This window comes from Myxine glutinosa, chromosome 8 (genome assembly GCF_964187855.1).
Source record: "Myxine glutinosa chromosome 8, kmMyxGlut1.1, whole genome shotgun sequence".
In the NCBI taxonomy this organism is placed as follows: domain Eukaryota; kingdom Metazoa; phylum Chordata; class Myxini; order Myxiniformes; family Myxinidae; genus Myxine; species Myxine glutinosa.
Genome location: NC_136268.1, coordinates 99,459,136 through 99,483,525, shown reverse-complemented (window position 1 = coordinate 99,483,525; position 24,390 = coordinate 99,459,136). Strand labels below are relative to the sequence as shown.

Sequence of the window (24,390 nt, the reverse complement as noted above, 5' to 3'; positions counted from 1 at the left end):
GACCAATCAGCCTGCTCCCAATTATCAACAAGGTCATGAAATCAATCATCGCTTCTGACATCAAATCCGTCCTCTTCTCCAATGGCTTGATCTCGGATCATCAATTTGGATTCAGACCAGGTCATTCTACTCTGGACCTGATGCTAGTGCTGTCTCAACAATCGATGGAGGTCCTTAATGCCAAAGAGGAAATCAGAGCTGTCTCCCTTGACATATCACGTGCCTTTGATACCGTCTGGCACCCAGCTCTGCTCACCAAACTCTCCTCCTATGGTATCCATGGAAATCTCCACTCATGGCTTGCGGACTTCCTCTCTGGTCGGTCGTAGGCAACGTGTGGCCCTGAATGGATTTCTCTCATCTCCCCTGCCTGTTCTGGCTGGAGTTCCCCAAGGTAGTGTTCTGGGCCCTGTGTTTTTTTTTTTTGTTTGTTTTTGTATACTGAATCGAGGCTCGTGAAAGAGCTAACATTTACTTCACAAACAAATCAACCAGACAAACAAAATATATAAAAAGAGGGAGCGGAAGACAAGATGGGGAGAGAAGGAGAAGCACACAAACACAACATTTGAGAGCAGGGAGATGTGTGGGAGGGAGAGCGCTTGGGGGGAGGAGGCGTGGGAAGGGGGGGGGGGGGGTGGGAGAAGTATAAAACACAAGGACACCACGGACTTCCAGGACAGAAGTTGGTATTTCAAAAAAGTGGAATTGGGGTGAAATTAGTGGGAGTGGAAAAGATCAAGGTTTTGGATGGGGGAAGATAAGAGATGGTGGTGAACAGCTGTTTTAAAGACCTGGAGGGTGGAGTGGGATTGAAGAGAGTGAGGGAGTTTGTTCCAGAGGTGGGAGAAAAGAGGAATGAAGGAGTGAAGGTGAGCAGAGAGTCTTGATTTTGGCAGTTTAACCATAAGAGGGTTGCAGGCAGATCTTGTGCGACCTGTAGGAATATTTGCGAGACAGAGCCCAGAGAGAGCTGGGGGGGCAAGGCCAGAGAGGAGTCGGTAGAAGACGGAAAGACCACCAACCTGCCTGCGGTGAGTGAGTGAGAGGTCCTTGGAGTTAGCTTCATCGCAGGAGATTCCAATGATTCTGAATGCTTTGGTTTCAACAGCGTGAAGACGAGCTAGGTGTGAGGCAGGAGCACCAGCCCAGAGGGGAGAGCAGTATTCCATTGAGCTGCGGATGAAAGCCTTGTATGTGGTGAGGAGCTCAGGTGTGCCAAGGAAGGACTTCATACGACAGAGGATGCCCAGTCGGCGACTGGCTTTGAAGGCCAGATTTGAAATGTGGTTTTCCCAGGAAAGATCATGGCAGATAGTGAGACCCAAAAGCTTGAGTGACAGAACTTCTTGGAGAGGATTATTCAGAAAGTGGATGGGAGGGTTGTCCAGTCGGTCTTTTTGGAGAGACATCGTAAGAGTGTGAGATTTGTCAGGATTGAAAGACATGTTCCACTTGTTTGCCCAGTCTTTGATTTTTTCCAGGTCTGCAGAGAGTGAGGAGGCTGCAGACTGCCGATCTGAGGGATGAAGAATGGAGCGACAGAGAGTAGAGTCATCAGCAAAGAGATAGAGGGGATTTTCAAGAGAGTCAGAGAGATCATTGATGAAGACCTCAATTGAAAGACCTCAATGAAATTCCAACTTCTTTCCTGGAAGTCCTGGCAGTGTTGATATGTTTTATACCTCTCCCACCTCCCCCCAAGCCCTCCCCCTCCCACATTTCTCTCGATGTCCTTGCTCTCAAATGTTGTGTTTGTGTCCTTCCCCCTCTCTCCCCATCTTTTGTTCCGCTCCCCTTATTTTGTGTTTTATGTGTCGGTTGACTTTTTGTGTGATTAATGTTAGCTCTTTCACGAGCCTCGATCTTGTATACAAAACAAAACAAAACAAAAAAAAAAACCTTATGATTATGTTAGTATGATTCTACATGCAGCCCTGTCTTCTCGCAGCCATTGAAATTGGTTTAAAATACGTTTAGTCAGTGCAGTAAGTGTACTGTTTATTCCACCAGGTGAGCACCAGGGGTATTGCCCCTATGTTTTAAAACTTGAAATCTGATATTGTCATTCCTGGTGGAACTTTTTGCCATTTTTTGTCCCCTGTCGCACCGCGGAGCGAAAGGGGGACTATGGTTTTCCCCTCCGTCCGTGTGTCCGTCCGTCCGTGCGTGTGGGCGGGCATGCGTGCGTAAGTGAAGGACCGAATTCTAATTTGGTGTGTGGGTGCAACCCACGTCAAAATCCAATATGGCCACCGCAATGTATGTCAACCTTGTGAGCGGAATATCTTGAAAAATAAGAGAAGTACCAACTTCTAATCTGGTGTGTGGGTGTATCTAGGCATAAGGAAGAACGCTATTGAAAATTGGGTCACCACGTCAACATCCAAGATGGCCGCCACCATATATATGTCTGAACCTTGTGAGTGAAATATCTTGAAAAATAAACGAACGACTAACTTTTAATCTGGTGTGTGGGTATGTCTGCGCATGAGGAATAACGCTATTGAAAATTGGGTCTCCACGTCAAAATCCAAGATGGCCGCCGCCATGTATGTCTGAACCTTGTGAGCGGAATATCTTGAAAAAATAAGCGAAGTACCCACTTCTAATCTGGTGTGTGGGTGTATCTAGGCATAAGGAAGAACGCTATTGAAAATTGGGTCGCCAAGTCAAAATCCAATATGGCCACCACCATATATATGTCTGAACCTTTTGAGCGAAATATCTTGAAAAATAAACGAACTACTAACTTCTAATCTGGTGTGTGGGTGTATGTACGCATAAGGGAGAACGCCATTGAAAATTGGGTCGCCAAGTCAAAATCCAAGATGGCCGCCTTGCGTCTTCCACTTTGTCAACTCGCATCACTTCACCGACGGGGGACCTTAGGCGTAACTCTTGTCAACTTTGCTTTAGGTGGAAAGCGTGGGGATTTGTGATGGCGCACCATCAACTTCGCTCTGGTTTATTTATTGTTCGAGCATAGCAACAGTGGAGTTGGTGGGTTTAATGTCACAACATTAGAATATCGTAATATTGTGTTTGGTCCTGGCTTCAAATGGGTGTTGCACCGCCAGCTTCTGTCATTCTCTCTCCTTACCCACAATCTTCATTACCCCTATTAACCATTCCTAACCCATCAGTTGGGTTATGAATGGCTGTATATGCCAAAGTCTTTTTCATTAGTCATTAGCCATGGAATTGAAGGGTTTAGAAAAACGATTTCTTCACTTTATTTTGCAATGGATTACAAACATCTTCAGGATGCACAATGGACAGCACTCTTTTAAAACTGCCTGTGCAATCGATTGACCACATGCATCATTACTTTCTGGAAGATAAGACAAATTTAATCATTCCTTTGTAAGATATGCTGTTTTATTCTTAACTCCTTACACTTTATTGTAATACAGGCTTCACACACTGCACGCTTGGCCAGATTGTTTGCTGAGTTTCAGGAAAACTCATGGTCAGCCAAGAATAGCACTTTGTCACCTTTATAACTGAAGCTCATTGTTATATTTGGAGGTGAAATAAGTAATTTTGGAGAACCATTCAGCACAGAGATGCTTGCTTTTTGCTGCCGTGCCTCATTTCCCCTCTGAAAAAGGAAGATCTGCCTTTGTGATAACATATAAAGCTCCTTGCACAGGACTGCCAGAACCATTCCTGTTCCATGGTCCGGCTAAATCTTCCGAGATTGAACAAAAATTCCAGAATAGTGCACCAGGACCTGGCGTGTACTCGGTTTTTAACTGTTGCAAACAGAACAATACTGGGCATTTAACAGTTTGGAACCTCACCGGTCTATAGATTACATCACTACAGTAGTTCTGAGAATGAACGATATGTGCCATATCTGCTTGCAGACGTGGAACACTTGTTGACACAGCCAAATTACAATAGCCTCTCCCATCAATTCAGGAATGGGCAAGCATAGCAACAGTGGAGTCAGTGGGTTTAATGTCACAATATTACAATATTGTAATATAGTTTTTGGAAATATTACTCTTGTTTGCATATTATACAATGAATTAATTGATCTTGGTATCGACATTGTTTCCCCTGCACTCTGTTAATTTTACCTCGAATTTTGGTTGATTTATTTCCCATTAATATCTCGAGGAATGTGTGTTATTTTCTTCCCCTGCTCTTACACCAGGCATTGGGAAGATTGCATCAGTTAGAGGTTCTCGGTCACACACTGGTCGTGCAGTATGTCAAAGGCGGAAGCTTTGAGACAGATGCAGACAGATGCTTTGATTTTCCCGAAGCAGATAAAGAACAACTCCAAAGGTCTGTGTATTTCAATTATCTGAATACTGTTTGTCACATTAGAGCTGGATCAGCAGTAACTTACCATCTTCAAAAAAGGGGGGTCATCGTTAGTCCCATACCGGTTTCACTGGAGGGGACATTAGGTTTTCTCTCTGTCTAGCTGTCAATCTGTTCAGTTTTTTAAAAACTTTTTTCCCCCATACCCTTTATCATATTTGATACTTGGTACATGGCTTTATTATTATAAGTAACAGAACAAGCTGAGTTTCAGGGCGTTTCATCAATTTTCCAGAGTTATTCCCTTTTTGGACTTAGAAATTATCACATCGGTGGGGGACATGTATTGCAAAGCAATTCTCGCTCTTGTTAAAACTGTTTATTTTTCACCGTCTTTGAGGTGATCTATTATGTATGTACGGGGTCGTGTTGTGGGGGTAGCGGGAAAGGGGGGGGGGGGGGCAGGGGAGGTGGTAGTTAAAAGGCAGGTGATGTATACATGAATGATGATTGTTGATCTATTGCTGCATTGGAGGGGGGTACTAATTGTTGTGGAAAACCATTCAGGTCCGCACAACTTTTAGTCCAACGGTTTGGTTTAATTGCATTTAGATCATCACATCATTCCTGTAAGTAGAAATACACAATAAGCATACGATGCGACATCTCATAAAGCCATTCATATCAGTCAATGCAAGCAAGCTAGATATTCTATAAAGGCGTACCATTAACGAGGCTACCGATGTAACATGTCACAAGGGAGAAGTCTCGGAGCACTGACACGGCAACGGGTCTTATAGTCACGCCCCTAGTGGGGACAACAATGACAGCGAGCAGCGAGCATCCCCACCCGGGTTCAGTACGGATACGATTTCACTACATTCACCCCCCCCCGTCAGAATTATACGGCCGCGTGGCTAAAAGCGAGTGAGCGTCAGCATGGGCGCGGAGTATTAGTCGGCCCAACCGTAGCGGGCCGGGCGGCGAATTTCTCTGCCAGCACGCGTTCGAAATTCCCCGGGTACGGCGTCTCGTAACCCAGTATCCCCGGTGTCAGAGGCGTCAACAGGGTCGGGTGATGAAGGGGGTAACGCCAAGTCGTCGGACCCGGGCAGTCTCGACGGGGGGAGGGTCGGTGGACTGTCGGCGATGGGAGCGTCGGGAGAGGTCATAGTCTCATAGACGGGTTCGACTGGTTCGTCCGATTCCCTACTAAGGTCGTCGACCCCGCAAGGGGCAAGATGACGAACGGAGACAGTAGTCTCACGACCATCAGACGTCATCACACGAGCATGCTCAGGATTAGCCTGGAGAATCTGCACTTTGTCCACAAGGGGGTCGTACTTGCTCGCGCGAACTGCCCGTTTAAGGTAGGCCGGCCCGGGCCCAGCGAGCCAACTGGGCAAAGACCGTATACACCCCGAGCTCCTGGGGTGGTGGAAAAGACGCTCGTGGGGAGTTTGGTTAGTTGCCGTACTCAGGAGTGCCCGGATTGAGTTCAACGCCGCAGGTAGCGACCAAGCCCATTTATCGAGGCCCCGGCCGTGGGTCCGGAGATGGAGCATGACGGCCCTCCAGATAATCCCGTTGAAGCGTTCGATCTGCCCATTAGCCTGGGGTCTATACGGCGTGGTGTAACTAGACGCAACGTTGTTTTGGAGCAGATAGCCGCGCACCTCCTGAGACAAGAAGACTGCACCCCGGTCGGTATGGACATAGGCCGGGTAACCGAACATTGAGAACAAGTTCTGTAAGCAACGCATCACCGTGGCAGCAGTCATGTCCGCGCACATATAAGCAAAGGGGAATCGTGAGTACTCATCAACGATAGTGAGCAGATAGCGAGAGCCGCTCGACACCGGCAAAGGGCCCTTGAAATCCATCGCCAAGCGTTCCCACGGGCGTGTAGCCTTCACCAGAGTCCCCATAGGGGGGTTATAGAAACGCGGTTTGATTTCCGCGCAGATAGCGCAGTCGCGACAGATACGGCGGATATCGTCAATCGAGTAAGGGAGATTCCCACTCCGCACGAAATGAACGAAACGCGTTACGCCGGGATGGCCCGCAGTAGCATGCAGCACCCGTAGGCCCTCCAACGAGGTGATACCAGCACATGTAGTGGGGCGCGATAAGGCATCGGCGGCCTGGTTATCCTTCCCTGGGCGATATTTGATGGTGTAACAGAAGTCGGCGAGTTCGATACGCCAGCGAGTGATTTTCTCGTTCTTAATGCGCTGGGCGTGTAAGGTGTCGTACATGAACGCAACGCTTTGCTGGTCCGTGATGATTTGGAAGCTCCGCCCGAGTAGGTACGGGCGCCATCGCCGAATAGACTCGACGATCGCATACGCTTCCTTTTCAACGGACGAGTGCCGCCGCTCAGCGGAGGTAAGAGTCCGTGAAAAGAAAGCCACGGGACGTCCCCCTTGGGAGAGGGTCGCCGCGATGGCCTGATCCGAGGCGTCACTTTCGAGGACGAACGAGCCGCTCTCGTCAATGGTTGCTACGGCGGCTCGGGCGATGTCGGTCTTAAGTCCTTCAAAGGCCGTCAATGCGGCCGAACTCAGGGGAAAGGTGTCGCAGGCCACAAGGGGGCGAAGTTTCGCGGAGAAATTTTGCACCCATTTGGAGTAATGGGCGAACAGCCCAAGGGCGCGTTTCAGGGAAGCCCGATCGCAGGGAGGGGCCATGTCGAGCAAAGGTCGCAGACGTTCCTTATCCGGAGAGACAGAGCCATGGGTCACGGTGTACCCCAGAAGATCTATGGTGCGTAGGGAGTATCGGCACTTATCCTCGTTCATAGTTAAGTGATACCGTTGCGCGACCTCAAGGAAGCGCTTCAGATTAGCGTCATGGTGCCCTTGGTCATATCCACAAACCGTAAGGTTATCGAGGTAGACGAAAACATCGGTTAAGTGCTCCCGCGCAACGAGGTCATCCATGGCCCTCTGGAAACAAGCGACCCCGTTCGTCACCCCAAAGGGCAATCGTGTAAATTGGTACAACCGCTGCCCCGACTCGAAAGCGGTATAGATACGATCCGCCCTAGAGATAGGGATCTGGTGGTACGCACTACGGAGATCGAGAGTACTATAGACCGAATACTGGGACACCTGTTGCACTAGCGCGTCCATCCCCGGAAGGGGGTAGGCATCCAGCTGTGTAAAGCGGTTAATCGTTTGGGAATAGTCGATTACCATGCGTTTGCGGTGGGCCTCACTGCGCACCACTAAGACCTGAGCACGCCACGGTGACCTACTAGGTTCTATGATGCCGTCTTTCAAGAGCTGTGTCGTTTCGTCCGCAATGAATTGCATGTCCGCGCGGGAGTAGCGTCTCGATTTTACCGCGACAGGGGTACAGTCGGAGGTTAGATTGGGGAACAGCGAAAGCGGACGGACGTCCATTTGCGCTAGGGCGCACACCGTTAGCGCGTCGTCCGCCCCCACAACAAGAGTGTCAGGCCCACCGAACTCCATTACCAGACGTCCATGCAGCTTAAGAAAATCGTGTCCTAGCAGAATATCAGCACATAATGCGGGTAAAACCATAAGGTGTACATCAGGGAAAACCCGTCCCTTTAGCACTAGTTTCAATCGGCATTCCCCTTTTGTGCTAAGCCGGAGTCCCTGGGATGCCATGAAGATCCGTCGTGTAGACCGCCCGATCCGCCATCCATGCCTGAGCACAAGTCGCTGGTCGATAAAACTATCCGTAGATCCGGTGTCCACCAAGGCCTGAACACAATGGCCCTCAACCATAAGGGGAATAAGGGCTTGAGCCAGGCCAGACGAGGCAGCTGGGAGCGGGACTGAGCCCCCCGAATGGGTCGGACCAGCCTCGCGGGTGGATCCTACACCAGCTGCAGTTTTGCGATCGTGGCCGGAGTCTGCGTTGACCATGGGAAATCCATTATCGTCATCAGAGGACTTTCCCCAGCATTCCGGTGTTTCGCGATTCAAAATCCGATGAGAAAAGGCCTCAGTAGTATTTGACATCGCCTTTTGACACTCCTGGCAGATAAAGGCTTCCGTTGTAGCCGAAATCGCCTTTTTCGTTTGGTCGCTTTGACAAAAGGCTTCCGTAGTATTCGAAATCGCCTTTTTCGTTTGGTCGCTTTGACAAAAGGCGTCCGTAGTAGTATTCGAAATCGCCTTTTTCGTTTGGTCGCTTTGACAAGAGGCTTCCGTAGTATTCGAAAGCTGTTTCTTCCCTTGCGTGGCTCGAGGTTTGGCCAAGGACGCGGCCTTTGTCCCCGATGGAGAATGAGACGGTGGTGGCTTTCCGGTGGCGCCAGTCAAGGTTGTCTGAGCGCCCAGCGGGCCGCAGCGAGGGGCCCTCCCCTTCGAAGACGGGTAAGGCGCTGGGCTCGTGGGTTCTGCTACAAGCCCGTTCAAGGTTGCCGCGCCTGCGCGACCGCGGCTGCGCGTGTCGAAGGGCCGCGAGCCGCGTGCCGATTTCTTGCAAACTTTCGCGTAATGTCCCTTTAGCGAGCACAAATGGCAAATAGCGTCACGTGCCGGACACACGACTCGGGCATGACGAGGCCCTCCACAAAAAAAACATGCGGCCCCGCGCAAGGCCTTGGGTCTGCTGGTCGTAACGGCAGCTGTCAGGGTAGGGTCATCCTCCGGAGCATCCCGGAGTTCAGCAGGCGGATCCACGTCCTCGTCAGTGGTCCTCTCCGGCCGGGCGTGTAGTGAGGTGCCCGCCAAAAGGCGCGTGCGATCATAGGCGTTCGATTGCATCCGCGCTTCAGTATACACCGTCGCTTGCTCAACCGCCGTAGCGAAGGTCAGGTCGGTCTTCTCCAAGAGTTTGAGACGTAGTTCCTGAGAGGAGACCCCTGCTATGAAGGCATCTAAAAGTCGATCATCTTTAGCCTGCTCGGGAGTCCGTGGCTGGGCGCTGTCCAGCATGAGCTGCCGGAGCTCCTGGGCGTAATGATCCATAGGCTCGTTGGGTTGCTGCCGTCGCGTCTGCAGCAAATAACGCGCATACACAGGGCTTTTTTCTTTTATATAAAGCCGCTTGAGCTCCGCGACGGTAAGATCATACGTCGTGCATTGAGCGACCGAGTGGTAGACCCGGTAGTCGATTTTTGAGTGTAATATTGCTAGCTTCGCGGCAGGCGTCGGAGCGGTATCAGGCTCATTAAAGAGATGCTCCAGCTGCTTGAGCCAGTGCTTGAGTTGCAAGCCTCCGTCCGTGGCTTGTGGGTCGGCGCTGAAAATGGACACCGTCAACGTCTTGTTGCCAGCCATGTCAGCAGATCATAAATGCAATTAAGTGTTGTGGAAAACCATTCAGGTCCGCACAACTTTTAGTCCAACGGTTTGGTTTAATTGCATTTAGATCATCACATCATTCCTGTAAGTAGAAATACACAATAAGCATACGATGCGACATCTCATAAAGCCATTCATATCAGTCAATGCAAGCAAGCTAGATATTCTATAAAGGCGTACCATTAACGAGGCTACCGATGTAACATGTCACAAGGGAGAAGTCTCGGAGCACTGACACGGCAACGGGTCTTATAGTCACGCCCCTAGTGGGGACAACAATGACAGCGAGCAGCGAGCATCCCCACCCGGGTTCAGTACGGATACGATTTCACTACACTAATCACCTAGTATTTTAATTATTGGACTTTTAGCGGGGAGTTTGAGGTGTAAATTATCTATTTAGCAAATGGGAGCTGAGAAAGTTTAGCACTGTGACACAAAGGTGAGGCTGACATTTTGGGCACCACCCTTTGTTGCTCTGACGAAGGGTCATGCCAGAAACGTAGCTCTGATAAAGGGAATTGCCAGAAATGGTCCAGCTCCATCTGCTGTCAGTCCTCTGAGCCTCCCCAGCAATTCCAGGATGTCCGCGTTGTTCCAGTAACCCACGACTGAGTTAATCCTCCAAAATCCAAGCAGACAGTACATCTCAACTTTGATTCCTTGATTCCTCAGGATGTGGAAGGGCTCCCAGAGGTTGTGCCATCCCCACTCTTCCTCCAGGGTTTCAAACGGGTGTTGCACAGCCAGCTCCTGTCATCCTCCATCCTTACCCACAATCTTCATTACCCCCATTCACCTTTCCTAACCCAACCGTTTTATTTACAGGTTTCAATATTTCCCTTTGTTTTCTCTGTTTTCCGACCCTTCCTAGTATCTCCAGCATGCATGCTTTCCTCCAGTAACCCCCTCCTGGTTAAACTTCCAAAATCCAGGCCAACTGCACACATCAATTATTTAATTCTTCGTTTCTCCTGTCGATGGAAACGCCTTCCAGAGGCTGTTCTGTCTCACTTTTCCCTCAGGGCTTCAAGCAGGCAGTGCACCATTGATAGGTCATTCCCCATCCTAACCCATGATCCTTATTTACCCCCATTAACTCTTCCTCACCCAACCCTCTTACTTGCTGATTGCAGTTTTTATTCCTCTCTCTCTCTCTCTCTCTCTCTCTGTCTCTGTCTCTGTCTCTCTCTCTCTGTCTCTGTCTCTCTGTGTCTCTGTGTCTCTGTCTGTGTCTGTGTCTGTGTGTCTCTCTCTCTCTCTCTGTCTCTGTCTCTGTGTCTCTCTCTGTCTCTGTCTCTGTCTCTGTCTCTGTCTCTCTCTGTCTCTGTCTCTGTCTCTCTCTCTGTCTCTCTCTCTGTCTCTCTCTCTGTCTCTGTCTCTCTCTCTGTCTCTGTCTCTCTCTCTGTCTCTGTCTCTCTCTCTGTCTCTGTCTCTCTCTCTGTCTCTGTCTCTCTCTCTGTCTCTGTCTCTGTCTCTCTCTCTCTCTGTCTCTGTCTCTCTCTCTCTGTCTCTGTCTCTCTCTCCGTCTCTGTCTCTCTCTCTGTCTCTGTCTCTGTCTCTCTCTCTCTCTCTGTCTCTGTCTCTCTCTCTCTCTCTCTCTCTCTCTCTCTCTCTCTCTCTCTCTCTCTGTCTCTCTCTCTCTCTGGCTCTCTCTCTCTCTGTCTCTCTCTCTCTGTCTCTCTCTCTCTGTCTCTGTCTCTCTCTCTCTCTGTCTCTCTCTCTCTCTGTCTCTCTCTCTCTCTGTCTCTCTCTCTCTCTGTCTTTCTCTCTCTCTCTGTCTCTCTCTCTCTCTCTGTCTCTCTCTCTCTCTGTCTCTCTCTCTCTCTGTCTCTGTCTCTCTCTGTCTCTGTCTCTGTCTCTCTCTCTGTCTCTCTCTCTCTCTCTGTCTCTCTCTCTCTCTGTCTCTCTCTCTCTCTCTGTCTCTTTCGCTTCAATAAAGGGTAAAGCCTGAAACATCATCCCCTTTTCGTCTTTCACAGTGGATAAATCTACCATCTTCTTCTCGTCTTCATTGTTGGCCTTCAGCAAATAGAACAAGTCTTTATTTTGATGATTTAAAACCAAGTGCTGCCATTTCTTCCCACGCCGGATACATCTTGAAAGCTTTTTTTTTTTTTTTTTTTTTCTAAATCAGCCCAGTTTCATTGGCATTGTAACCTTCCTCTGGTAAGTAATCTGCATACAGCACAGGCATACTCCTCCTCAAAGGGCTTGCATGGTGGTGTTGTACATGCTGGCACTTTCTCCCTGCACTGGTGCTAGATGGGGCCATGAAAACTCTGGCAACAGTCCAGCCATCCGGCACATACTGCGAATGGTTTTAGTGTTTGAAGGAATGGAAAAAGCATGCAGGCTACGGATGGCTTTGTCCTATAACCCCGGCCCGCAGATAACGTTCTCTCTTCACAGCCGTTTGAATCGGACATGCAAAGCATTCTTTCTTTGCCTGCTCAAATCTGCTGAGGGAATCTAATTTTTGCTGCTCCTTCAGTTCAAAATCCTGCAGGCAGCTTGCACTCTTGTTGAATGAAGAACTAGTTTGTCTCGTAAATGTGATCTGCACTGGCAGATAGGTAGATCATTGGATGGAATCAACAGAATGTTGATCAAAAGTGCTAAATGCCATGGGAAGCAAGTAGAAGCTGATGTTTCGGACATTAACTCTTCATCAGAGCAAAAGAGGGGGACAGGATAGGGGCATGGACAGGATAGTTCGACGTAGGGTGGGAGTGAGTCTGAGGTGCGTGCATTCGAGCGGACTCGGAGATCAGGAATGTGTGGGGAGGGATTGACTCCTTTTGACCCCTCACGATAGGGTCAAGGTTCAGGGGTTAAAAGTCAAGAAGACTAACTGGGAGAAAAGGGAGAATACTGTAATGGTGAAACACACAAAAATTGAAAAAGTAACAAAGGCAAAAATACATGGAACTCATTGCACATGTCTGTTCAATTGTCTGATTTGCTTTGCTCATTTTGATTGTGTGATCAAATACCTAAAGTCTTACATTTCATGTTTGTTGCAGGTGTGAAAAGAAAGAGGTGACAAATCGGCAATCAAAGCAAAAAGGGAAGAGTTTGCCACCAGATGACACAATTGCTCCACAGCTTGGGTACACCACCGTGCCTTTTTATGCCTCCGTCAATGAAGTCGCCGGAGGCATTATGTTTTCAGATTGTCCGTCCGTCTGTGATAGGTTTTCGTTACCATGATAACTTGAGACAGCTGAAGGGATCTAATTGTCCCCCGTCGCACCGCGGAGCGAAAGGGGGACTATGGTTTTCCTCTCGGTCCGTGTGTCCGTCCGTGTGTGCGGGCGTGCGTACGTGTGTGCGTGCGTGCATACGCGAAGGACCGCATTCGAATTTGGTGTGTGGGTGCAACCCACGTCAAAATCCAAGATGGCCGCCGCCATGTATGTCTGACGCCATGTATGTCTGAACCTTGTGAGCGGAATATCTTGAAAAATAAGCAAAGTACCAACTTCTAATCTGGTGTGTGGGTGTATCTAGGCATAAGGAAGAACGCTATTGAAAATTGGGTCGCCACGTCAAACTCCAAGATGGCCACCGCCATGTATGTCTGAACCTTGTGAGCGGAATATCTTGAAAAATAAACGAACTAATAACTTCTAATCTGGTGTCTGGGTGTATCTACGCATAAGGAAGAACGCTATTGAAAACTGGGTCGCCACGTCAAAATCCAATATGGCGGCCGCCATGTATGTCTGAACCTTGTGAGCGGAATATCTTGAAAAATAAGCAAACTACTAACTTCTAATCTGGTGTGTGGGTGTATCTACGCATAAGGAAGAAAGCTATTGAAAATTGGGTCGCCACGTCAAAATCCAAGATGGCCACCTTGCGTCTTCCACGTTGTCAACTCGCATCACTTCACCGACGGGGGACCTAGGCGTAACGCTTGTTTAAACTTGGTGCAGGTATGTATAATGATGCAAAGATTAAGTGATTAGATATTGGGGTCAAGAGGTCAAACATCAAAGGTCAAAGTGTGTAATAGCTTTATAATTTGAGAACGGCTAAAGGGATCTAATTCAAACTTGGGTACAAATATGTGTGCTGATGTCAAGATTAACTGATTCGATTTTGTGCTCCTGAGGTCGAAGGCCAAAGGTCAGAGGTCATGTCAGGTAAAAATGTGATAACTTGTGAATAGGTGAAGGGATTTAAATTAAAACTTGGTACAGGTATGTATAATGATGTAAGCATGAACTGATTAAATTTTAGGGTCAAGAGGTCAAAGGTCAGAGGTCATGTCAGGTAAAAATGTAATAACTTGAGAACAGCTGAATGGATTTAAATCAAACTTGGTACAAGTATTATAATAATGTAATAAAGTGGGCGGAGGCATATCAGTCGACGTCGTGACGTCGAAGTGTTGTTCTCGTTTTTTTTTATTTGACTGTGACTACATTTGATAACTCGTACGTCTGACTTCTTGAATTTGTTTTCCAGGTTGAATTTTCCCAGGAACCCACACTTGAAGTACAAGTACCCTCCTGTTAATAATAACACTTTGGTGAACATTTCAAACGCACTTATCGGAGTGCCACTGTTTTACGAACAGGTGACTGATACATAATTTCTGAATGAAATCAATAGTACAGCGATTGAGGTTTGCTAACCACCATGGAAAAAAAGGAGAAGCTGACATTTTCGGCCTTAACGATTCGGTGGAGCAAAATGGGTTCTGACGAAGGGATAATGCCTGAAACGTCAGCTTCGCCTTGCTTTCCACAATGGTTAGCATACCTTGATCAACATTCCATTAATTCCTTCCATTGTATAATACTAGCAACGGTACCCGCCCTATGGGCGGGGCTTCAATTGGGAAGCCGAAATGAAAAGGCAAAATATCAGAAATTGAAGGTTTTTTTTATTTTAAATGATTCATATAAACATCCGTCAAATCATATTACACGCAAATCATCAAAATCTAAACAGTATCTTTAGAATTTCAATAAAAGCCACATCACTGTTCATATCGGTAAATATTATTCCATTGTGTTTCAAATCGTGATCGATACACTATGATCGTGATGATCGTGATCGTGAATCGTGATCGATAATAGTGTTCACAATCGCTATGTCGTATGTACTCCCGATACGTGCACCACATTTCCGATACGTGTAACTGTACCAAATCAAAAGTTAAAAGGATTTTGAGCCGATAGCTGTTACGGCTTTGGCAAGATCGATGGAGACAGCGATCTGTTAGCGTATTCACCGCCCAAATAGCTTTGTGGAATTCTCTCATGTGGAGATTAACCGTTACGGCTGTTACGGCCTTGGCAAGATCGATGGAGACGGCGTTTATTATACTTTTAATGAAGGACACTGTCTCAAGCCCCAGTCCCCATCACGGATGGGGCTCAGCGGTTTACCCGAGCCTGACGGCGAAGGGCAAGGTACACGCTGGCCCGTCCAGTGTAGCGTGCGTGCGGCCCCGGACATCGAAGGGCATTAAACGTTCATTAAACATTAAACGTTCATTAAACATTAAACATTCATTAAAGGATTACGAAACGAAAAACATTACGAAATTACGTTCACACCGTCATGTCAAACACTACCGTGAACACATACATCGTCACAATGAGAACATCGTCACAATGAACGTTATGCAAACGTGAATGTTATGCGGGAGTCCAAACCTGAGAATACTGGAGACCAAAGCTGAAATTGGAAAAACTAAATAGCCTATTTTACTCCTGGAGATCCCAGGATTATCCACACAAAATATCGTTTCGATCGGTTGAGCCGTTTTTGCGGTACCTTCGAACAGACGGATGGACATTTGATGAATTATAGTACGATACTAGCAGGAGAACCCGGCATTGCCCGGTGATGTTCTAATCCTGTTGGCATTTTGAAGAAATCATTGTTTTTTGTTTTTTTTCTATTTTTTGTAGGTGCCTAAAACACTCCCTTACCTACACCCTACACCCAATAAGGAAAATTAATCTACTATAAAAGAGAGCCGTTGGTCTGTCTGTCTGTCTTTGTTTGTCACCATTTTTCTCAGAGATGGCTGAACGGATCTTCGTCAAACTTTTCAGAGGTTCATCAGTGAGTGCCTGGGAGTGTTCTAGGCAAAACATCCAAAAAACAAATTTTTTAAGTTTGTTGTTTTGGAGTTTAAAAAAAATCTCTCTATAGTGCCTAAGCCTTTTTGATTAATGACACTTCTAATTATATACAAGTACACATTCACATAAATAAATACAAAACACATACATTCACCATATATATGTCTGAACCTTGTGAGCTAAATATCTTGAAATATAAACGAACTACTAACTTCTAATCTGGTGTGTGGGTGTATTTACGCATAAGGAAGAACGCGATTGAAAATTGGCTCGCCACGTCAAAATCCAAGATGGCCACCTTGCGTCTTCCACTTTGTCAACTCGCATCACTTCACCGACGGGGGACCTAGGCGTAACGCTTGTTTATTTTTATATACTCGAGTATCGAGATTTATATACTCGAGAATAAGTCGATTTTTTAAGATGATTTTCATGGCCTAAATTTTGGGGGTGGTCTTGTGCACGAGTCATGATTTGTCATAAATAATTCTGCAGGTCATAAACAAGGGAAAAAAATCGTAGGAAACAGTCTGGGTAGGTCAAAAATGACAAATAAGACCAGAAATTACCTAAGTTGAATATATAAAATTTATTTACAACTTTGTTGCAACTTTATTTTCTCAGTCTCACATGATAAAATAAATGATAAAATATACAACAGGATAATGATTGAGATAAACAAGCATCGACGACGAAATGACAGCACAAAATGAAAATGTGGTACAGTACAGTGTGAAAGATAAGTCATGTAACTGTAAACGGATGGCACCACTGAGCTGAAGTTGGATTACACAAGTCCATGAAAGCGGAAACCTTCAAAGTCACTTTCGGCATCATCACTCTCCCCGAATAGTTCCTGCCAGTCACTAGTCTGCACCATATCCTCATACCGATCATCACAGTCCTCGACGGGCGTGTCATCATCGTCACTTTGCTGATCATCACCGTCATTCCATAGGATATGGTCTCGTGTTCCATCAAGAGCATTCGAAATTCTGCACTTTCGGCAGAAAGTATTTTACAACAATGTCCTTATCCAACTGGGCCCAGGCATCACAAACCCACTTGCACACTGTGGGCAGTGATGGAGAACGCATGTTTCCCCCCTTCGTGAATGTCTTTTCTCCTTCTATCATCCACTCCTTCCACATGCGTCTGACACTGTCCTTGAAGGGTTTGTTTAGCGAAACATCTCGGGGTTGGAGGATGCTGGTGATTCCTCCCGGGATAACGGCGATATCCGTATTCTGAGATCGAACAGCACGTTTTACTTAGTCTACAAGATGAGACTTAAACATGTCCCACACCAATAGGTTTTTCTCTCGTAATCCCCCTGGGCGGGAACTCCAGACCTCCTTTATCCACTTTTTACAGCCAATCTCATCCATCCAACCTTTTGGATGAAGATGTACGATCACACCGGCTGGGAACTTATCTTTCGGCATTGTCTTTCTTTCGAAGATGACCATAGGTTTAAGTTTGGAACCGTCTGACATGCAGGACAGGACAACTGTGAAGTGGGTTTTTTTGTGGCCCGTCGTTTTCACAAGAAGTCTTTTCTCCAATCTTATTCACAGTCTTGTTGGGTGGAATGTCGAAATTCATTGGCGTCTCGTCCATGTTGCTGATACAAGCCAGCTGGTAACCATTCTTCTGCCAGTGTCAAATAACGAAATTCTGGAAGTTCGTGATCTTGTCGTCGAGTTCCGTCGGGAGTCGTGTGATCTTGGTCTTCTGCCGCAGGACCAAGTCGTGTCTTCTCATGAACCTCGTACACCACCCTGCACTCGCCTTGAATTATGTAATGCTGTCTTTCTTGGCTTGTTTCAGGGCATACATTTGTATTGCTCCTCTGGTTATGATGTATCCATTCCAACTGTGCTCCTGGACCCATTCTGCTACTTTGGTGTCCAACTCCGGCCACATTCACGCCTTGCCCCGGTTGCCCATTTTTTCTTAGGCATGGTTTGCAGTTTGGTTTCAATCTTCCTCCAATCTCGAACCATCTTTTCGGAAACCCCAAACTCTCATGCAGCAGCACAGTTATTTGTCTTTTTCGCATAGTCGACGACTTTCAGCTTGAACTGAGCAGTGTATTTTGATTGCTTCGGCATCTTGACGGGTTATTATTTCTACTAACCTGACAGGCAGGGTCTTTATAGCAAAACCGGTTAAATACATTTGCATTCGGTTATGTAAACATTCTTTTCACACAATTATACGGTTAAATACATTCGGATTCATTTTCAATAAGGAAGTGAGTCTTGATCGGCGACAGAGACTAGTACCGGTAAAATAACTCGGACACCACTTCCTGGTTCGTGATTCCTAGAAATGCCTAGTCCTGCGCACACTAGCGATGTTTCTAGTCTTGCTTGTTGGTTGGCTCACGTGCAAAGGATGCACCTGCGAAAATATGTTAGGTAAAAAACTGGGGCCGCCTTATACACGGGATATATGCAAAATAGCTGACTTTTTGGGCAAAAAGTTGGGGTCGACTTACACATGGGATCGTGTTGTACTCGAGTATATACGGTATGTTGAAATGACATTTTTCTCTCATCTGCTATGTGGTATTTGCACAGCTTCACTGTCATGATACATCCACACCGTACCCTCAATTTCACTTCCCCGCCCAGTTGTATTGCAACTCAACTGATATAGTCCTCACTACCTCAATGTAAGCTAATGCTATTGAGGCAATCTACAAGTATGGTTTTGGTGTATAAGATGCCATAAGCACGATGAATGAATGAATGAATGATCGTTTTAAGGCCATTTTCCCCGCTGGAGCGGGGGTTAGCCTTGCGGGCCCCATGACAATCATGGTTCCCTGTTTGAGGCAATGTTTTTATGGCCGGATGCCCTTCCTGACGCCAACCCTTGGTTGCCTCTTACGATGTGCAGGGATATGGTGTACCTATTCTAAATCGGGGTACACACCGTGATCATTCATCCCAGCAAGCTGGTACTCAATTTGCCGACCTCGGAAGGATGACAGGCTGAGTCAACCCCCCTGGCGTTAATTCAGCGATCGATCGGGATTCGAACCCAGGATCCTAGGATGCCAAGCTGGCACCCTAACCGCTAAGCCAACACCAGGCTTACCTGGTGCCATAAGCACGATAATAAACTTAAAATTATCCTCTTTAAACTACTGTCCGGGCCTGCTTTTTGCAGTTGCGCTATTCGCGGTTCGGCTATTCGCGTATTTGCGGGTGATAAAATGCGACCTGTTTCTCTATTTGCGGAAGTGTCCCGCGAATCCTTGGGTTTTTTCTATTCGTGGCCGTGTTCTGTGAAATGTTTTTTTTTTTTTTTCTATTTGTGGCCGTGTTCTGCTAATTTGTGGGGGTTTTTTCCTATTTGCGGCCGTGTTCCGTGAATTCTCTGTTTTTCAGGGGCGCAAAAATATTTTTTCACGAGCTGTTGGCTTCACATATGGTATTTATAAAACTTTTGCGGATTATCGTCGACATTGGTGGATTTTGCCTCGCCATTCGCGGATTTTGCCTCGCCATTCGTGGATTTTGCCTCGCCATTCGTGGATTTTGCCTCGCCATTCGTGGATTTTGCCTCGCCATTCGTGGATTTTGCCTCGCCATTTGTGGATTTTGCCTCGCCATTTGTGGATTTTGCCTCACCATTCGTGGATTTTGCCTCGCCATTCGTAGATTTTGCCTCGCCATTCGTGGATTTTGCCTCCCATTCGTGGATTTTGCCTCGCCATTCGTGGATTTTGCCTCGCCATTCGTGGATTTTGCCTCGCCATTCGTGGATTTTGCCTCTATTCGTGGATTTTTCCTCGCCATTCGTGGATTTTCGTTACTCGGGAACCTAGCCCCCCTTTTGTCATTGAAACAATGCCCCGCTATTCGTGGGTTTCGCTATTCGCTGATTTTCCAGGAACATATCCCCTGCGAATAGTAGGGTCCGAGGGTATATTGAATTTTCAGTAAAGCTTTGATCGACGATGAACAAGATTGATTTGTCCTTGTCCTATGTGTCGATTTTCTGTGGCAGCAGGTGTCCAGTGTGTGTTTCTGTATTGTTTTCAGTGATTTTTCTCTTTCTGTTTACCTGCTAAATTTTTCATTACTTAAAAAAAAAGAAAAAAAAGAAGAAAAAAAAGAACAACTTGACATAAATAAGCGCACTACTCAATCAATGTTCAACATTCACTTCAACCTTGCTGTCCTCTGATAAATTGGGTTGTTTCTCCACTAACTCATTCAATTTTTAGCTGATCTCTACTAAACTTTGCATGATACCTGGATACCCATGGGGGTTGGTATATCGACCCCCCCCCCCCTCCTTCCTCCCAACCTCCTCCGAGCAGTGTTCATGGCGAAGGTTCAAATTGTTACCGAAAGTCACGTGGGTGTAGTATGTAGTTGTAGATTTGGGTTGAATCACAAGGAGATTAAACAACAATGGTGAATGGATGTATGTTGTCATGGGAGTGTTGGAGGAAGAAAGCCTCATATTTCTGGTTCATCGGCGAGTGCTTGTGCGCCTCGTTCATTTCTGTAAGCATGGTGCAGATGTGAATCGAGTTGTCTCAAGATTTCTTTAGAGTTTGAGTTGTCTCTATTAAGTCGTCTCGTGTGGATTCAATGCTCAACCGAATTATATAAACTGGTGGGCTGGTGGTTTGCAAACGGCTGCAAATCAAAAAGTGCTATGCCCGTCTGATAAGATGTTCAGCTGGGCATTCGTCTACTAGCAATGATTGCTGGTGGACATTAAAGATCCCTTGTTGTGTTTTGATGAAGAACAGGCAAGTTATTGCTGACACCCTGGCCAAATACCAAATTCTAACCCAAAACAACTGCAGTCAAACATATTGGGCCTGTCTAGTTGGTTCGTGAAAGAAGAGCTAATATTGCATGCCTTACAAGCTGCTGATACAAACCAAAAATGGAATTATCGTGCATGATGATGTCTTCTCGACTCGATCTCCTCTTACCTCAACCATATCTCCTGTACAGCATACAGGTACTGTACATTTGATAATGTCTGGGGAAAATCTGACAGAGAGGCATGACATGATGATACGTTATTGTCATTCAACATTGATGACAAGTTTTGTCATTTTGTATTACCACTAATGTTTTGATATGTGCTTATTTGTTTTCTTATTAATGGCTGAATAATAGTTGAACAATGTTATAGAAATTAGCTCAGGATAAAGAACTTTTTTATTTCAGGTTCTTCATCTTATGAACAAGATGAACCTGCCAGCTCCTTTTGGCCCTCCTATGACACAACTTCAGCTGGTAATGATGATTCCTTTTGCTGTTCACATTTTGTGACTGACATTTTTCTTGCTTTATTTTTATTTTCATGTCTATGCTTTGTATAAATGCAAATCTGTTTAATGTCAAAACAGGTTTGTTTGCTTAATCCTTCTTTCTTTTTATACAGCTCGTGTCTTATTTTCCCATCTCGCTTCCATTCAGAAATTGAGTTATTTCATTGTACTGACCTGTTTGCAGATGGAATTCGTACCTCCACTTCCACCACCGCTGCCCCCTGAAAATCAAACTGGAGAAGGACCTTCCCATGAAATGCCTCCTTTACCTGGACAGTCAAATGAGTTTCCGCAAGAAGTTGAAATGGATGTATCTAGTGAAGAAGAGTCTGAGCTGGAAAGTGAGGACGATGAAGAGTCACAAAGGTTTGATCATGTTGTTGTTAATATTTCACTTTTTTTTTTATACTCCTTTTTCTCTTGTAAGGTCTCATGTACGAGTACAAAGACATGGCAGGACATGGGGTGAGTCATCAAGGCAGGTCTGCAATATAAATCTACAATATTTTGTCTTTCTTGGGACTGGCTGTGAAAGACCCTGCTTGTTCATTTTCACTCCATGATTTTGACCTCTCTATTGACTCTCCTCCAACTCTCCATGAATGCTGTGAAGGTTGGCTGTCAGCTTTCAGCCAAATCGATGTGATTATGAACCTAGTCGGGGTTTTATGTTTTTAGAAGGAACATCGTTTGGCTTAACACTGGAGTAAAAAGAAAAAAGAAAAAAAAAAAGCCAACTCAAAGAGCTTCAACATCATAACTGGCTTGGAATTGCCCAAGTCATATGGTGTCTACCAAAAGAACTGTCCATCACCACATCAGCAATGGTTAAAATGGAAATAGCATTCATTATATGACAACAAACAACAACAACACAGGCCCAACAGTTGTTGTTGTTGTATTCATTATATGGAGAGAAAAAAAACGCTTTATTTAAAGTTAAATTGTATGCTAGAAATCATGCAAGAGTTACAAAGTTTAGATTCATAGAACAAAAAGGTAGCAAGCAAGCACCTACCATAATGGCCAGACAGAAGCCACTTCTGAGAAAAAGGCACATGACAGCATGCCTGGAGTGCAGAAAGGCACGTGAAAGACTGAGCTTGAGGCAATATATTACGTGGTCTACAACAACAACAACAGGCATTTTAAGGCCATTTTCCCTGCAAGAGTGGGGGTTAGCCTTGCGGTCCCCATGACAATGTTCTCCATTTTGCCCTATTTTCTGCATCTCCCCTTGTTAACCCCCTTGCCCGCATTTCTTCTTCGACCATCTTTAGCCAAGTCTTACTCAGTCTTCCCCGTCCTCTACTTCCTTCAACATTCATTTCCATCACTCTTCTCAACCAGTCACTTTCATCCTTCCTCAACACATCACCAAACCATCTCAACCTGTTTCTCTTCACAGCATCCATCACAGGCTCTATTCCCATCATCTTTCGCAATTCATCATTTGTCTTCCTCTCTCTCAACGATACTCCACACATCCACCGAACCATTCGCATTTCCACCCTTTCCAGCTTTCGTTGCTGCTCTACGTTCATTACCCATGTCTCACTCCCATAAATCATAACACTTCTCACGCATGCAGCATACACCTTTCCCTTCAGCTTCAACGACACTACCCTCCTCGTCAGCATGCCACTCAGTTCCCGAAACTTCTTCCATGCACATCTCACTCGAGCAACCGTTGCCGAGTCTGATCCACCTTCTCCATTCAGCATGTCTCCTAGGTAACAAAATGTTTTCACACCTTCCAGCTTCACGCCATCTCCAAGATCCAACTCAACATTTCCTCCATCTGCAGCTCCCTCTGTGCACACCTTACACCTGAATGTAGCTACCACACTGGTTAATGACCCTTTCAAACCACTACATTTTTGATGAACCCACTCAGCGCACATTGTACATTGAATGGAATTCACTCCGACACCCTTCCTGCACACAGCACACGACCACTTCCCAGTTCTTTCCACCTCACCACATGCTTTACCACTTGCCATCACCTTCGTTTTTCCGATATTCACCTTCAGACCTTTTGTCTCCATACATTCCTTCCACTTGTTCATCTTCTCCTTCAGTCCATCCATACTTTCTGCAATCAACACCAGATCATCTGCATACAACAACTCCCACGGTAAACCCTCCTTTACGTTCTGAGCCAGCACCTCCATCATAGCTACAAATAGTAGTGGACTTAGTACCGACCCCTGATGCACTCCCACCTTCACCTCAAACTCACCACTGTTCCCGTCCTTCGTCCTTACAGCTGTGCGCGCTCTTTTGTACATTGCCATCACCACTCTGATCAAGCATTCCTCCACTCCTAACTTCCTCAATGCCCATGTCACTACTTCACGTGGAACCCTATCGAATGCTTTCTCCAGATCAACAAACCCAAGAAACAACTTCTTCCTCTTCTCCATATACTTCTCCTGCAACTGCCTCACAATAAAAAGCACGTCTGTCGTTCCTCTTCCTGGCATAAATCCAAACTGTATTTCGTCAATCTTCACTTTCTTCCTTATCCTCCTCTCCAACACCCTTTCCAATACCTTCATTCCATGCTCCGATAACTTTATTGCTCAATACGAGCCAATCCACTGGAATGCGGCCTTCTTTCACCACCAGATTGCAGATCTCTGTCATTCTCTTCACACCCCAATTTTCCGCTGCCGTCAACATATCTCCCACAACTCCCGTCGGCCCTCCCGCTTTTCTACTCTTCATTGCTTTTATCACTTCCTCAACTTCCTTCTCGGCTATCTTCTCTGCCGGTCCTAAAACTGGGTTACTCTCTATGTTGCCATCCCATTCATTCTCTGCATTCAACAGTATTTCCATATATCTCTTCCATCTTCCTTTAATTCCATCTGGGTCCACAACGATTTGTCCCACTTCATCCTTCAAGCAACTCACCCCCATCGCATCACACCTCTCTTTCGCTATCTGCTTTGCAATCCTGAATACCGCTCTCTGACCCTCTTCCAAATCCAAGCGTTCTCCAAACATTTTCCTACATGTCTCCTGTGCCTTTGCTACCTCTTTCTTAGCAGCCTTCTTGGCTGCCTTATAACTTTCATGCTCTGCCTTTTCTGCCCCCATACCCTTTGCCTTCTGCCACTCCTTGAACTTCTTCCTCTTCTCGTCAATGTTCTTTCCAACTTCATCATTCCACCACCATGTTTCCGAGTGCCTTGTTGGTCCTTTTGTCCATCCACATACCTCGCCAACGGCTCCCAACAGACTATCTTTCATTGACATCCAACCACTTTCAAGCTCAACCACATCATCCTCTACCCTACTCAGCCTCTCTTTTAATGCCTCCCTCACTGTCACCTCTTTCAACCTCCACACCTTCATTCTCGGTTGGTACTTAACCCGCCGAGCTCTCCTCGCA

At 46.3% G+C, this 24,390-nt stretch overlaps 1 protein-coding gene across 7 annotated transcripts in view; it reads left to right on the top strand.

Moving 5' to 3' along the window:
• RNPC3 (RNA binding region (RNP1, RRM) containing 3) overlaps positions 1-24,390 on the top strand; it is a 72,180-nt gene that overhangs the window by 4,721 nt on the left and 43,069 nt on the right. For all 7 annotated transcript variants that reach the window (XM_068124930.2, XM_068124929.2, XM_078783575.1 and 4 more), the window contains exons 4-8: positions 4,166-4,299; positions 12,593-12,679; positions 14,043-14,154; positions 20,887-20,955; positions 21,175-21,356. In XM_068124930.2, the coding sequence (XP_067981031.2) occupies positions 4,166-4,299; positions 12,593-12,679; positions 14,043-14,154; positions 20,887-20,955; positions 21,175-21,356 (584 nt within the window). The remainder of the gene's footprint in view (positions 1-4,165; positions 4,300-12,592; positions 12,680-14,042; positions 14,155-20,886; positions 20,956-21,174; positions 21,357-24,390) is intronic.